The 14,421-nt window shown below is 46.5% G+C and overlaps 1 protein-coding gene across 8 annotated transcripts in view; it reads left to right on the forward strand.

Moving 5' to 3' along the window:
- The window catches only part of FARS2 (phenylalanyl-tRNA synthetase 2, mitochondrial), a 380,087-nt gene that overhangs the window by 122,398 nt on the left and 243,268 nt on the right, over nucleotides 1–14,421 (forward strand). For all 8 annotated transcript variants that reach the window (XM_065584915.1, XM_065584913.1, XM_065584914.1 and 5 more), the window contains one exon: nucleotides 13,690–13,821. In XM_065584915.1, coding sequence (XP_065440987.1) covers nucleotides 13,690–13,821 — 132 coding nt within the window. The remainder of the gene's footprint in view (nucleotides 1–13,689; nucleotides 13,822–14,421) is intronic.

Below are 14,421 nucleotides of genomic sequence, written 5' to 3' on the forward strand. Positions count from 1 at the left end.
TCTTCATCACACTTCCAAGGTCACTAAAACAAGCTATTTTCTGAGAGATCTTGGCATGCAGTGCCATTAGTGCTGATATGAACCATCACTAAAGGACCCTTGTTCTTCCACTTCAAAAGTCTATCCAGTCTTAGAGTGGCTTGGCTCTGGGAAGACAGTAGACCATCCTGTTTCCAGTCTGTCCCTTACAGAATGTTCTTCTGATTCTTCTGAGTATTGAATCCCCAACAAGGACCGTCTGTCTTCGTTGGAGGGTTGGAGATCTCTTCATTGGCAAGCTTCATTTTTCTTACAGGTTGGACTGAGTTGCCATTGACATGTGTCCCATTTATTTCTCCATTCCCTCAGACCAGCTGGATCTTGAGAGCTGGATCCTGGACTTGGTATGGATTGGAAATTTCAAGCTGTGTGGAATTTCTCCTGATCCTTTTCTCTCTGGTGGGCACAGCCTGCCCATCCTCATCTTTTTCCACCCAAGCAAAATGTCAGCTTCACCTCTTCCCTTTTGGAATTATGAACTGCCAAGCCTACTCTGACTTCCTTTCTCTCTCTCTCTCTGACTCTTTGATGGCTACCTCCTTTCTTCCTTGTAGCTGGGATACAGATGTTTCCCAAACCTAGCTGTCCAGAAACTCCTCAGCTTCTCTGATTTTCCCTAGCATCTCTATTTACTCCTCCAATCCAAGAATCTTTTCTTCCAGGACAGCCACCACCTTGCCATTCATGCACAGCAAGTTCCTTCTAGCTTCAGGCAGGAAAGAAGATATGGCACATCTGTTTCAGGTTGCCACCACTGTTCCAGCTCTGGCCATCTTGAAATTGCACATAAAGCTGAACCTGGAAGGAAAGCCTCTCACACTTCTTGACCAGTCTCCCTCTCCAAGCTCTCGTGTTAACTCCCTTCATTTGCAGCTCTTGAATTCACCTAGCAAGTTATTCTTCTTCGAGTGATTGCTCATGTGCATTCCACAATAGGTGTATGTGCTCGCCGCGTGCACCAGTGCCGGAAGTTTTTCCCCTAGCAGTACCCGTGGGGGAGCGCCCTTAGCGACCTCCTGGAGTGGCGCCTCTATGACGTGGTATAAGGGGCGCTGCACACTCCCCCCACCCTCAGTTCCTTCTTGCCACCAGAGAAGATGCTTCGGAACTGCTCTGCTCCAGTTTGTCTGCAGCTTTCTTCTAGAACTCTTCTTCGATCATCGTAGTAGTACCTGTAGTTGAAGTAGGTAGATTAGTTTAGTTTAGTGTGCCCGGGTCAGGACATGCCCCGGGCTTTAAGCTGTGCGACACTTGCAGGCGGCCGATGCCAGTGAGTGATCTGCCAAGCCTACTCTGACTTCCTCTCTCTCTTTACGCCAATCTCTCTTTACGCTGTCTGGGGGAAACCCATCTCAGTGATCACTGCAAGATTTGCAGGTCTTTCAAGCCTCAGATCAAAAAAGAAAGGGACATTCGGCTCCAGGCTATCCTGATGGAGTCGGCGTCGACCCCGACTCTGGTGCACTCCTCCAAGTCGGCACTGGGTACTGCAGTGTCGGTGAGCGGCGACTCCTCAGTGCCATCTACCAGTCGGCACCACTCCCCGTCCACGGGGCATGCCAAGAAGGCTAAGAAGAGGCCTTCTTTGCCACAGCAGCAGAGCAAGACCGGGGGAGAGGCTAGACCCATGTTGGGCAGTCCTCGGTCCCCATCGCACTCCAGGCCTTTGGCTCAGGTCGAGTGGAGTAGCCCAGCCCATTCGGAACAGGCTTCCCCTAGATGTCCGGATGCCCTCCACACCGGAGGCCCTGCAAGCAGCCCAAGACGTTATGTCAAGCCACCAATGGGATCTCTGCAGTCGCCCCCTGCTCGGTACCGTTTGTGATCGAGGGAATGTTCCCGACGCCGTTTGCCACTCAGCGACTGCCCTGTGCATAGTCCACTCCGGTCACCGTCGACACCCACCAGGTTGTCTGGCTGGGTTCCAACTGACGGGCTCCTGGCACCGCTCTGCCTCAAGGAGCGGGCTCCGTCGAGACAGAGAGAGATGGCACTGAAGGTCCTCCTCTCCGAGGGGCTCCTGTAGCCAGTTGCGACACGGATGTTGATGCCATTCCTGTTTGTCGTCTCACTCCAGGACCCCGCCACTACACTGCTCCCGCAATCCCGGGCGTCGATCGCCGGCACCTCGCCGTCGCGGATCTGCCTGCTGGAGCCGATCGCGGAGCAGCTGCTACCGGCGGTACCATTCCTCCATGTCGGGATCACGGTCTCCTGGTCGGCACCGTTCCCGCTGCCGCTCCTCCTGGTCCAGGGACTGTGACAAGTCATATGCCAGTCTGGCCTCCCTTCGTAGCTGTTGATCAATGAGACAGGCCAGTCAGGCTGAACAGCCTGCTCTGCCGGTGCCACTGCAGTGGCATTGGGCTCCATGGCCAGCACCGTGGTACCAATGGGCCCCGTGGCCACTGATGCAGCCCTCAGTGGGGGCTCGCTCAGTGGCCAGAGCCTCGGAACGGCCATCGGCCACTCTTTCCCAGCCTCCTGGGAAGGAGTTGATGGGACGTGCCTCTTCAGTTCCGTGCCCGGAAGTCGACCAAGTGGTGGGACCCCCGGTACCGGTGGGTACGCAGAGTACCGCTCCTGCCTACTCACCCTCCCCTGATTAGGCGATTACAGCCCCTCCTCCTTCTGTCCTGCAGGAGGACTCTAAAGCCCACCAGGAACTATTGAAAAGGGTGGCATTAATCCTCAACCTTCAGGCTGAGGAAGTGGAGGGACCCTTGGACTCCCTCTTCAACGTCCTGTCGGCCTTGGTACTGGGCAGGGTGGCTCTCCCACTCCACGAAGGGGTGGCAAAAATTTCAAATGCCTTGTGGCAAACCCCAGCTTCCTTGCCCCCCATCTCGAAGAGGGCTGAACGGAAGTACTTTGTGCCCACCAAGGGGCATGAATACTGTACACCCACCCTGACCCTAACTCTCTGGTGAGCGAGTCAGTCAACCACAGACAATGGCAGGGCCAACCAGCCCCTACTCCAAAAAATAAAGACTCAAGGAGGCTGGCCTTATTTGGGAGAAAGGTTTATTCGTCTTTGAGTTTCCAGTTAAGGGTGGTGAACTCTCAGGCTCTCCTGGGTCGGTATGAGTTCAATCTGTGGGGCCCTCTACCCAAATTCGAGGACTCCCTCCAGGAGCGTGACAGGAAGGAGTTCAAAGCTCTGGTGGAGGAGGGTACAGCGGCTGCCAGGGCAACCCTGCAGGCAGCGTGGGATGCGGCAGATACGGCTGCACGGTCCATGGCTTCCGCAGTGTCCATGAAAAGGGTGTCGTGGCTCCTGCTGTCTGGGCTGTCCAGTGAGGCGCAGAACTCCCTGCAGGACCTCCCGTTTGAGGGCAATACTCTGTTTGCGAAACAGACGGATGTGAAGCTGCACGGTCTGAAAGATTCCCATACTGGGCTTAAGACACTTGGCCACTATGTTCCGGCTAGACCTAAGTTTAAGCCGCAGCAGGCTCCCACCCAGGCCACCCGCTCTAAATACGAGCCCCCTTTAAAAAAGTCATGGGACTATAAGAAACGTCTGCAGAGGCAGTCCCAGTCTGCCCCCTAGCCTGGGTCCTCCAAGGGTAAACAGGCAGGGAAACGTCAGTTTTGACAGGACGCCTGGGGGCAATCTACCAGTTCACATCAGAGATCCACCCGCAATAAAGCTTCCCTTCTCCAGCCAGTTGTGTGCTTTTCTTCCGGTGTGGTTGCAGCTGACCTCAGACCGATGGGTCCCCAACACCATCTCCCAGGGCTACACCCTCTACCCCACCCAACCACCCTCTGCCTCTGTCACTTCTCGGGGACCCCTTTCACGAGGCCCTGCTCGTGCAGGAGGTGGGGCGGCTCCTTGGCTTAGGAGCGGTGGAAGTGGTGTCAGCGGAGTTCAAATGCAAGGGGTACTACTCCTGCTATTTCCTTATCCCGAAGACCAAAGGGGGGCTCAGGCCCATCCTGGATCTGCGAGGCCTGAACCAGTAAATCTCAAGCTTCGCATGGTCTCTCTGGCCGCCATCATCCCCTCCCTGGATCCTGGGGACTGGTACGCCGCCCTCGATCTGCAGGACGCGTACTTCCACATTCATATATTCGAGGGGCACAGGCGCTTCCTCCGTTTCACGGTTGGGCAGGAACACTACCAATGTACGGTCCTCCCGTTTGGCCTGTCCACTGCTCCTAGGGTATTCACAAAGTGCATGTCTGTGGGGCGGCCTACCTCAGAAGTCCTGGGGTCCAGATCTTCTCGTATCTGGGTGACTGGCTGGTCAAGGGCAGCTCCCGGTTGCAGGTGCAGGATCGTGTGACGCTCCTCCTGTCCACGTGCACCATCCTGGGCCTGTTGGTGAACAACACCAAGTCCACGTTAGTCCCGGTACAGCGCATAGAGTTTATTGGGGCAGTTCTGGACGCGATGTCGGCCAGGGCCTCCCTCCCACTAGACAGATTCAAGACCCTGAAAGGACTCATCGACACAGTCACAAAGTTTCCTGTGACGACAGCCGGAGCGTGTCTCCAGCTCCTGGGTCACATGTTAGCGTGCACATATGTAGTTTGCCACACCAGACTCAGGATGAGGCCCCTCCAGCTCTGGTTGGCCTCAGTGTTCTCCCAGGCTAGAGACAGGATGGACTGTGCCCAAGCCGGTGATCACCTCCCTACAATGATGGTCCTCCCCTGGGAACATGGTCTGCGAGGTCCCGTTCAGGGGCAGGCCACCATCGGTGGAGCTTGGGTCTGACGCTTCGGACCTGGTTTGGGGAATCCCTGTGGGGGACGTTCAGACCCAAGGTCTGTGGTCTGCCCAGGACCTTACCCTGCATATAAACTTCAAGGAACTCAGGGCAGTCCAGCTGGCGTGTGTGGCCTTCTGCTCGCACCTGAAGGTCAAAGTGGTCATGGTTCTCATGGATAACACGGCCTCGATGTTTTACATCAGCAGGCAAGGCGGGGCCCACTCCTCTTTCCCCGGTTCTGCTCCGGGGGAGGCTGGGAGTGGGCACTATCTCTGATGCCTTCCGCCTATCCTGGCCAGCTTCTCTATGCCTTCCCCCGGTTCCCGCTGATCAGCAAGGTCCTGGAAAAGATAAAGATGGACAGGGCCCGGGTCCTCCTGATTGCCCTGATGTGGCCCGGGCAACATTGGTACGGGACCCTCACGAGCCTGGCGATCACCCCGCCGTGGCCGTTGCCGTCCCGCCCGGACCTGCTGTCCCAGGACCAGGACCACCTCCTCCACCCCAACCTCGTGGCACTCTATCTCACAGTGTGGCTGCTCAATGGTTAGGCCGGGAGGAAAGGACGTGCTTGGAAGAGATTCAGCACGTCCTCTTGGAAAGCAGGCAACCCTCCACGTGCCGAGCCTACTTGGCAAAGTGGCCTCAGTTTTTCCCGATGGGGGGCTGAGCGGGGCGTTTCCCTCGTGGTTGCCCCGATCCAGCTCATTTTAGACTATCTCCTTCACCTTAGAGCCCAAGGCCTGGCGCCCTCGTCCATATCGGCCTTCCACCCGCCGGTGCAGGGGCACACGGTATTCTCCCATGCTATGACTGGCCGATTCCTTAAGGGATTGGATCGTCTTTTCCCGTGTTAGGCCCCCAGTCCCACAGTGGGACCTGAACTTGGTGCTGGCTCGGTTGACGGGTCCCCCCATTGAGCCTTATGCTACATGCTCCTGTTCGCACCTCTCGTGGAAGGTGGCCTTCCTGGTGGCGATTACATCTGCTAGACTGGTCTTGGAACTCAGGCCCTGACCTCTGAGCCCCCGTACACGGTGTTTCATAAGGATAAGGTCCATCTCCACCCACATCCTTCATTCCTCCCAAAGGTGGTCTCCGCCTACCACATGTGTCAGGACATTTTCCTGCCGGTCCTCTGCCCCAAGCCCCATGCGTCCAGTGAGGAGCGTTGCCTCCACACGCTGGATGTGAGACAAGCTCTGGCTTTTTACCTGGAGTGGACTAAGCCGTTCAGGAAGTCCTCGCAGCTGTTCATCGCCTCGGCCGAACGCATGAGGAGTCGGCAGATCTCCACTCAGTGGCTCTCCAACTGGATCACCTTGTGCATCCATACCTGTTATGACCTGGCAGGAGTCCCTCCGCCGTCAATTGTGAGGACACACTCAACTAGGGCGCAAGCCTTGTCGGCTGCCGTTTTAGCCCATGTCCCCATTCAGGACATTTGTTGGGCTGCCACATGGTCTTCAGTTCACACATTCATCTCACATTATGCGATCGTCTCCCAGACCAGGGAAGACGCAGGGTTCGGCAGGGCTGTGCTCCGTCCTAAGAGTTTGTGAACTCTAACCCACCTCCAACAGATATAGCTTGGAATCAACTATTGTGGAATACATATGAGCAATGACTCGAAGAAGAAAAGACAGTTACCTTTTCCATAACTGGTGTTCTTTGAGATGTGTTGCTCATGTCTAGTCTACATCCCGCCCTCCTTCCCCTCTGTCGGAGTTGTCTGGCAAGAAGGAACTAAGGGTGGGGGGGGCGCGCAGTGCCCCTTATACCGCACCATAGAGGCGCCACTCCAGGGTCGGTAGGGTGCTCCCCTACAGGTACTGCTAGCATGCACACCTATTGTGGAATAGACATGAACAACACATCTCAAAGAACACCAGTTACGGAAAAGGTAACTGTCTTTTTTTTTTATGTCAAGTCCCCCTGCTTAGCGAAGCTCATCTCTTCCTCTCCTCATTAGAGAGTGATTAGCCACTCAGAGATTTCAAACAGCAGGGATGATCAAAGCACCACAGGTCAGAGCCACACACCCCTTACGGAAGCTCCAACAAACTGACCTGTATCAGCTGTTTACCCATGGCCCAGCTATGCAGCCCGTACACAGAGAACAAATGGTCAAACAATGCACAGACGGACCAAATGCATCACTTGCCATGGCACATGACCTCCAATCACAGAGTCCACAGCTGTGCCTCTCCTGTTAGCTGCCTCCAGCATTACCATCTAGAAGAACTGGAATGATCTGAACGTGATTATGCTGAAAAGTAGATAGATTATTCTGAAGGTAGGCCACCTTCATTGATGAAGCAGCAAGGGCTTTTAATCAATTATTGTTAACTGGTTTGATAAGAGTTGTGGACTCCGTAATTAGGCTCACTGATAGTATGGAAAGAGAATCAGCAAGGATGTTCTAAATAATAGCAAGCTGGGTAAAGATATTACACAGTCACATGTGCTAGCAAATCAATGTGTGATGTATGTCAAAAGCCCATTTTGTGTGGTAGGTCAAAGTCTAACCCTGGTATAAATAGTCTGTAAAGTCAGGCTCTTCTGTTAGTAAAAAATCTGCATAGCTCCACTGAAGTTAATGGTGTTACACCAATTTACTGTACACCAGCTAAATTTCTGTCCCTCAGTAAGAATGTGGCTATAATTGGAAAACACAATGTGGTATTTAGTAAGTCTTTAATTTTCTTTTTCTTGGTGGCAGGCTGTCCAAAACGGTAGTTGCTGTCCCTTCTAAATTATCTCAACATCTTTATTAAATTCTCTTCCATAAAATATATGTTAGCTTGCAGATATTTTTCAAACTCATCATATTCGCTTACCAAATTCTTGAATCTTTGTACCAATAAAAGAGTATAGGAAAGCCAAGTGGGAACTAATATTTCTTTCACTGTTAGTTCTCAGTGCACTGCCCTTGAGGCTCCTGATACCACATGCATTGTTCTTTTCTTGCTTCTCTTCTAACATTGTTGTAACTAGACCTTGTTGGAAAGTTCATTGAGATCTATAGATGAAACAGTTACACAAGAGCTAAGAATTATTGTTCATAGAAATGTAGGGCTGGAATGGACCTCAAAAGTCAATTCCTCTGTGCTGAGGCAGGATTAAGTATACTTTAGATCATCCCTTACAGGTGTTTTCTAACCTGTTCTTAAAAACCTCCAATGACAGGGATTCCACCACTTCCCCTAGATTACTTGTTCCAGTGCTTAATTATCTGTATACACTTCTACCTTGATATAACGCGACCCGATATAACATGAATTCGGATATAACGTGGTACAGCAGTGCTCCGGGGGATCAAGCACTCCCGGATCAAGGCAAGTTCGATATAACGTAGTTTCACCTATAACGTGGTAAGATTTTTTGGCTCCTGAGGACAGCGTTATATCGAGGTAGAGGTATAGTTAGAAAGTTTTTCCTAATATCTAACCTAAATATTCCTTGCTGCAAACTAAGGCAATTACTTCTTGTCCCACCCTGGGTGGACATAGAGAACAATTGTTCACTGTTCTGTTCATAACTTACTTATTAAGACTGTTTTCCGGTCCCCCCTCAGTCTTTTGTTCTCTAGTCTAAACATGGTCAGTTCTTTCAATCTTTCCTCATAGGTCATGTTTTCTAAACCTCTTATCATTTTGGTTGCTCTCCTCTGGACTCTCTCCAATTTGTGTACCTCTTACCAGTCTAACAAAAATCTCATTTGGTGGTAATTTCTGAGAAAACATAGGATAAATTAGATTTTTGGTCCACCCAATTTCTGCCAGTTGTCACAAGCAGAATTAATAGAACATAAAGGCCATACTGGGTCAGGCCAAAGGTCCATCTAGTCCAGTATCCAGTCTTCCGACAATAACCAATGCCAGGTGCCCCAGAGGGAAAGAACAGAACAGGTAATCATTAAGTGATCGATCCCCTTTCGCCCATTCCCAGCTTATGGCAAACAGAAGCTAGAGACACCATCCTGCCCATCCTGGCTAATAGCCATCAGTGGACCTATTTTCCATGAATTTATATAGTTCCTTTATGAACCCTGCTATAGTCCTGGCCCCCACAACATCCTCCGGCAAGGAGCCCCACTGGCCAACTGTGTGCCGTGCGAAAAAATACCTCCTCCTGCTGCCCACTAATTTCATTTGGTAACCCCTAGTTCCTGTGGCATGAGAAGGAGCAAACAACATCCCCACATCCACCTTCTCCACCTCAGCCATGACTCTAATGACCCCAATCATACCACCCCAGTCGTCTCCCTTCCAAGTCGAAAAGTTCCAGTCCCACTAATCTCTCCTTATATTGAAGCTGTTCCATACCCCCAATCACCTTTGTTGCCCCTCTCCGAAACCCCTCCAATTCCAACATATCTTTCTGGAGATGGGGCTACAAAGGAAAATAGGAAGTATTGAAGTGCTGGCTTAATTTAGGAGAGATGTAAATTTTACATACACAGGGTTAAGCAACTCCTGTTCTCAGTAGTTTCCTTCTGTGAATATTTCCTTTTCTTCCAGAATCCTTTCCTAAACATAATCCTACTAGGAACAAAACAGTACATAGATGTGTAATCTCTGGAGAATGTCTGGTACTCTGTTTTTGCTGATTCTTTTTAGTACCACAGCAATGGGTTGCCTTAATGATTTTTATTTTCAGTGCCTTTGGCTAAACATTTTCCTTACAGGACTCAATTAGGCTACCACTGACAGATTCTTCCTTTAGCTCAGTATTTAGCAATGCCACCTCTGTTGAATACTAATATGATCTGTGAAATTCCTTACTGGCATGCATTACTCAAAAATAAGAATAATCCTCCATTTACTCACAGGAGGCCTAATCCTTTAGATACTGCAGGACAAGGGGCCCAATCCAATACCCAGTGAGAGGATTCCCATTGACATCAGTGGGTAGTGGATTATTACCATGAACAGTCCCTTTTGACATAATGAAATCAGTGGGTCTACATGTAGTTAGTGTCTGAAGGACCAATTGCTTGGTTAAAGTTCTGTAAAGTCCTATTGGACTTTTGCAAATTGTATGACTGATTTTTGGAGCCCTCAGCCTTTTTAAAATTTCTGGAAATAATCCTTTGTGTCTGAAATTTCTCATGTGCAATCTCTGATCATAATAGTTTAAAAAGAAATTAAGCCTAATGGATAAGCAATAAGTTAAATGAAGTTAGGTGTTTACATCTTGGTATAGGACTGGAGAAATGGAAATAAAAGTTGTTAAAATAAATAAATGAAGATTGATACAGTATTGATACAGTTTCTCTTATACAGTACTTTTCTTTTTACTATCCCTTCTCTGTTTTCTGTACTTTTTATGTTATTTCTTTAATTTTGAATATAAATAAAAAATAAAAAATGAATATATGTTACAAAACACTCGGTTAGTGTTCTAACTAATCCTAAATTACAGGTAATTTGTATATATTTTCCACAGCAATCCTAACTCTTTGAGCCTCCCTGTGGATCAGAACACTGGGTAACATGATGAACTCTGTGACAAATAATGCAGTATAATCTAATGCAAAGGAACTGCATTCTATACAGTGTCTGATACCCCAAAGGGAGTGTTCCTTGAACACCAAAAAAAACTTATTTACATACATCAACGGTTCAAAATTTAAAAAACAACCCCCCGGCCCCAAAACCCCTCATGTAATAGAATCATTTTTTCACCTTCCTGCTTTTCATTCAGTCCTTAATCATCTGTCTTTCGATAATGTTCTGAAATTGTATTTACTTGATTAAGCATCATAGAAATGATGTCCCATCCAGCCCTACATTTCTGTGATTCTATGATTCTTAATAACAGAAATCAAATATCTGAACATTAGCTGAAAGGCAGATTATTAAAAACATATTCTACTGGAGCTTTCTTTTTATTAAGTACAAAATTAGTTGAATATTCAACGTAATTCTTACTGCCATTGCAAATTGTGCAATCTCAATGAAAATTAAATTCACATATGTGCATATGTATACAAAAACTGCGATGACTTATATCAGCCTTAGGGTTAAGATTCTAATTGCACAAAGGTCAGGAAATTCAAAGTTATGATTCCCACAGTGACTATATGTTGGTCCCTTTTGTATATATGTAGTGTTCTCTATTACAGTATATGGGGATAACTTTATTGTCTTCATGCATATATATACTGATTTCATATAGACTTAACTATACTGACTTCATGCATATATAAATATATTATCACCATATAGTGTGTGTGTATGTATCTATAAATAAAAAAACATAGTACAAATATGGTAATTCTGATCATCACTTTGAATTTTCTGATTTTATAGGAATAAAAAGTTAATCTTCATCCATATAAGTTCTTGAGGTTTATTTTTAAAAGCGAAAAAGAAAATATGCAAGTGCTAATGTGTTTGAATGGCTGTCTGTCAACAGCATCCGTTGTGGTGTTTCCTAAATGTTGAACGTATTTACTGCTTTGGCTGTGTCTATGTACACATGCATGTGTTACAGTGTAATGTGTGTGTATGAATATTTACGTGCAAAAATGTCATTAGCCTGCAGCTAAGGCTGAAATAATCTATCAGCTAAGACTGTAAGAGAATGTTACAGTTTTAAAAAAAACAAAACCAAACGTTATAAATTGTGGAAATTCCAAGTTAAGTTTTCTCTTTAAAATTAAAAAAATCATCTATCGCATGGAAATATATAGTTAATGTCTCCCCAGCAAACTTCACTCAGTCCAGCAGAATCATAGAATATCAGGGGTGGAAGGGACCTCAGGAGGTCATCTAGTCCAATCCCCTGCTCAAAGCAGGACCAATTCCCAACTAAATCATCCCAGCCAGGGCTTTGTCAAGCCTGACCTTAAAAATCTCTAAGGAAGGAGATTCCACCACCTCCCTAGGTAACCCAATTGAATTGCTTTCCCTTTCTCATTAGTGAACATGAATTAAATCAAGTTTGAACTTAGCTTCGTTACTTCGAGTGTTTTAGCTTGCATCCCCACTGCAAAGTGGGCAGGTTATCAGCATGAGTGAAAGCTTCACTTGGGGTTTAGCATAGCCTCAAACAAGCCAGTTAGCCCAAGTTAAAAGCACCACTAAACTTGTGTGCATGGGAGGGAGGTGAAGGGCAACACCCGAGTAAACTCTGCAGTGAAGAGAGACCCGAATTAGGGTGACTAGACGGCAAATGTGAAAAGTCGGGACGGGGTGGGGGGTAATAGGAGCCTATATAAGAAAAAAACCCAAAAATCGGGACTGTCCCTACAAAATCAGGACATCTGGTCACCCTACTCTGCATCTCTCTGTGCATCAGCTCTCAGCGATAAAATGGGATAACAATACTTCCACACCCTGTCTGTCTTGTCTATTTAGGCCTTGATCCTGCATTGTAGGACCCTGTTGCACCCATGTGGATCACAGTGTAGGACTGGGGCCCTAGATTGTAAGCTGTTTGGGGTAGGGACTGTGTTAACTATGTTTGTACAGTGCCTAATATAATGGGGCCATGATCTCACATGGGGGGCCTCTAGGGTGCCATTTTAATAACAGTCATTAATAAGGTTCTAGTTTCAGCTATTTTTAATTAATGTAAGTGCAAACATTTCCATCAGAACATTTGTGGAAGCTGTTTGGGGGGGTTCCCTGCTTGTGTTGCTCAAAAATGGCTGAATCACATTTGCTTAAAAAAAGGGTGGGAGGCTTAAACTAAACGTGGAAAATTTCAACCTAAAATAATTTGTTTCATATAGTTATTAGTAATGGAAAAAGTGAGGGGAAGGGAATTGGAATAGAAACTGGAATTCAACATTGGGATCAGTTTGGCCCTGATATATGCTGATGCTTACAATAACAACAACTATAAACAAACAAAAACATATCTAAACATCTCCCCCCCCCCCCCCCCCGTAAAATATTTGGGATCTACTGTAATCAGGATGGTGTAGTATGCTGTAAAGGTTTTCTTGGCACAGTTTTGGGATGATATGTATAATATTGCCAAACTCAAACATTCAAAATTCATGAGTCAGGGTTGCAGAAATAATAAAATTAGCTTAAAAGTCATGAGATTTGAAAAAAATTAAAAGGCTCTTGAGCCTTTCATGTTTTCAAGCTTTCTTCTGTAATTGTCAGGGCTAGAAAACTGATTTTTTTTTTTTAATGAAAGCTGAGATTCTCATGTAATCATGACTCCAGGAACTAGGGATTTATGAAATGAACCAAAAGGGGGTCATGACAAAATGTCAAAAGAGGGCAACACTGCATGCATAGCTCACTTATGGATTCCCCACTTACGAGTATTGGAGTCATCCCAAACTCATGCCACTGATATCTTGGGTGTTACACCACATTGCACCATCATGTATTCTCGTATGTGTAACCTAATAAAATATTCATACACAAACACGTACAGGGAAAATAGCTTTATTTTTAAAACAGGTTAAGATTATTATGTTTGGGGGGAAAAACGGGGGGGGGGGGATTTATTTGCCTAAATTGTCATTAAAGAAATAACTAAAATTGTAAAATAATAAGAATAATAAAAACACAACGAAAAGGGTCAGCTTTATTTGAGGAGCTTAGTCATTTTCTGTTACAGAGAATAACAAAATTACCTACCGTCCCATGATCTTGGCTCATTTTCCTTCTCTGCCAGGTGGTTGCTGGAATTTGACAGGTGATTGATTTGGTTTCAAAGGCTGCCTGAATTGCACAAAGTGTTTTTCATATTAGAAAAGACATGGCCATTTTTTCACAAGTTTCAAGATTTATTACCTTGCACAAAAGTGCTGCAAATTAGTTTGTTCGCTATTTATTTTCTCAGGATTGCAGTAATTGGTGTCATTAACTGAAGGACAAGTTTTACAAAGGATTGGAGGGGGTAGCCTTTTAAATACTTACTCTTTTTATTTATTTATTTTTAAACAATGGTACAGGACTGGAAATTAGATGGGTAGACTGCTACTTCCCGTTTACACACCCTTCCTTTGAGATGGAGATCAACTTCCAAGGAGAATGGATGGAGGTGCTGGGCTGTGGGGTCATGGAGCAACAACTAGTTAACTCAGGTACTGAAACTTCTCTGCTTCATTGACATCTCTATTAGCAAACATTTCCAGCACAATCAGTTTCACACTCTCCAACTCCCTTTTCCCTCAGTGTACTGCGCACACACATCTCTGTTAGCAGAAGCAGAAAGACTGCAGACAGAATGTATGCTGCATGCTGTGAGGGTACCAAGCTAGCCAGCTAGCTGGAGCCCAAAAACTGAAACCGTGTCTTTTTTTTTTTAGGGAATTTGGGGGGAGGGAGGACCCTTAATTTTAAAAGATAAACTAATTAATTGACAGACAAATTCTCCTGTCTTTCAAATCAAGCCTAATTTATTCAAATAGTTATGATTAAAAAATGCTGTTAGCAAAACAGCACACACATAGGAGAACACTGTGGCATCTTAGCTACCGCTATGTGTTAATTGGGTAAATATTCTTCTTTTATATGTTGTTTATTTGTAGTGATGATCATGTACTGTTTCAAGAGCAACAGCAATTAATCTAATTGAAATTACAGAGATATGGTTGGTTGCCTGACATGAGTTATCCTTTAAAGATTACAAAAAAGGAAAGAAAAAGATAATGGGATTACTTTTCAAGTATTTTCAAATTCAC

The sequence above is a fragment of the Chrysemys picta genome, chromosome 2, assembly GCF_011386835.1.
Source record: "Chrysemys picta bellii isolate R12L10 chromosome 2, ASM1138683v2, whole genome shotgun sequence".
In the NCBI taxonomy this organism is placed as follows: Eukaryota; Metazoa; Chordata; order Testudines; family Emydidae; genus Chrysemys; species Chrysemys picta.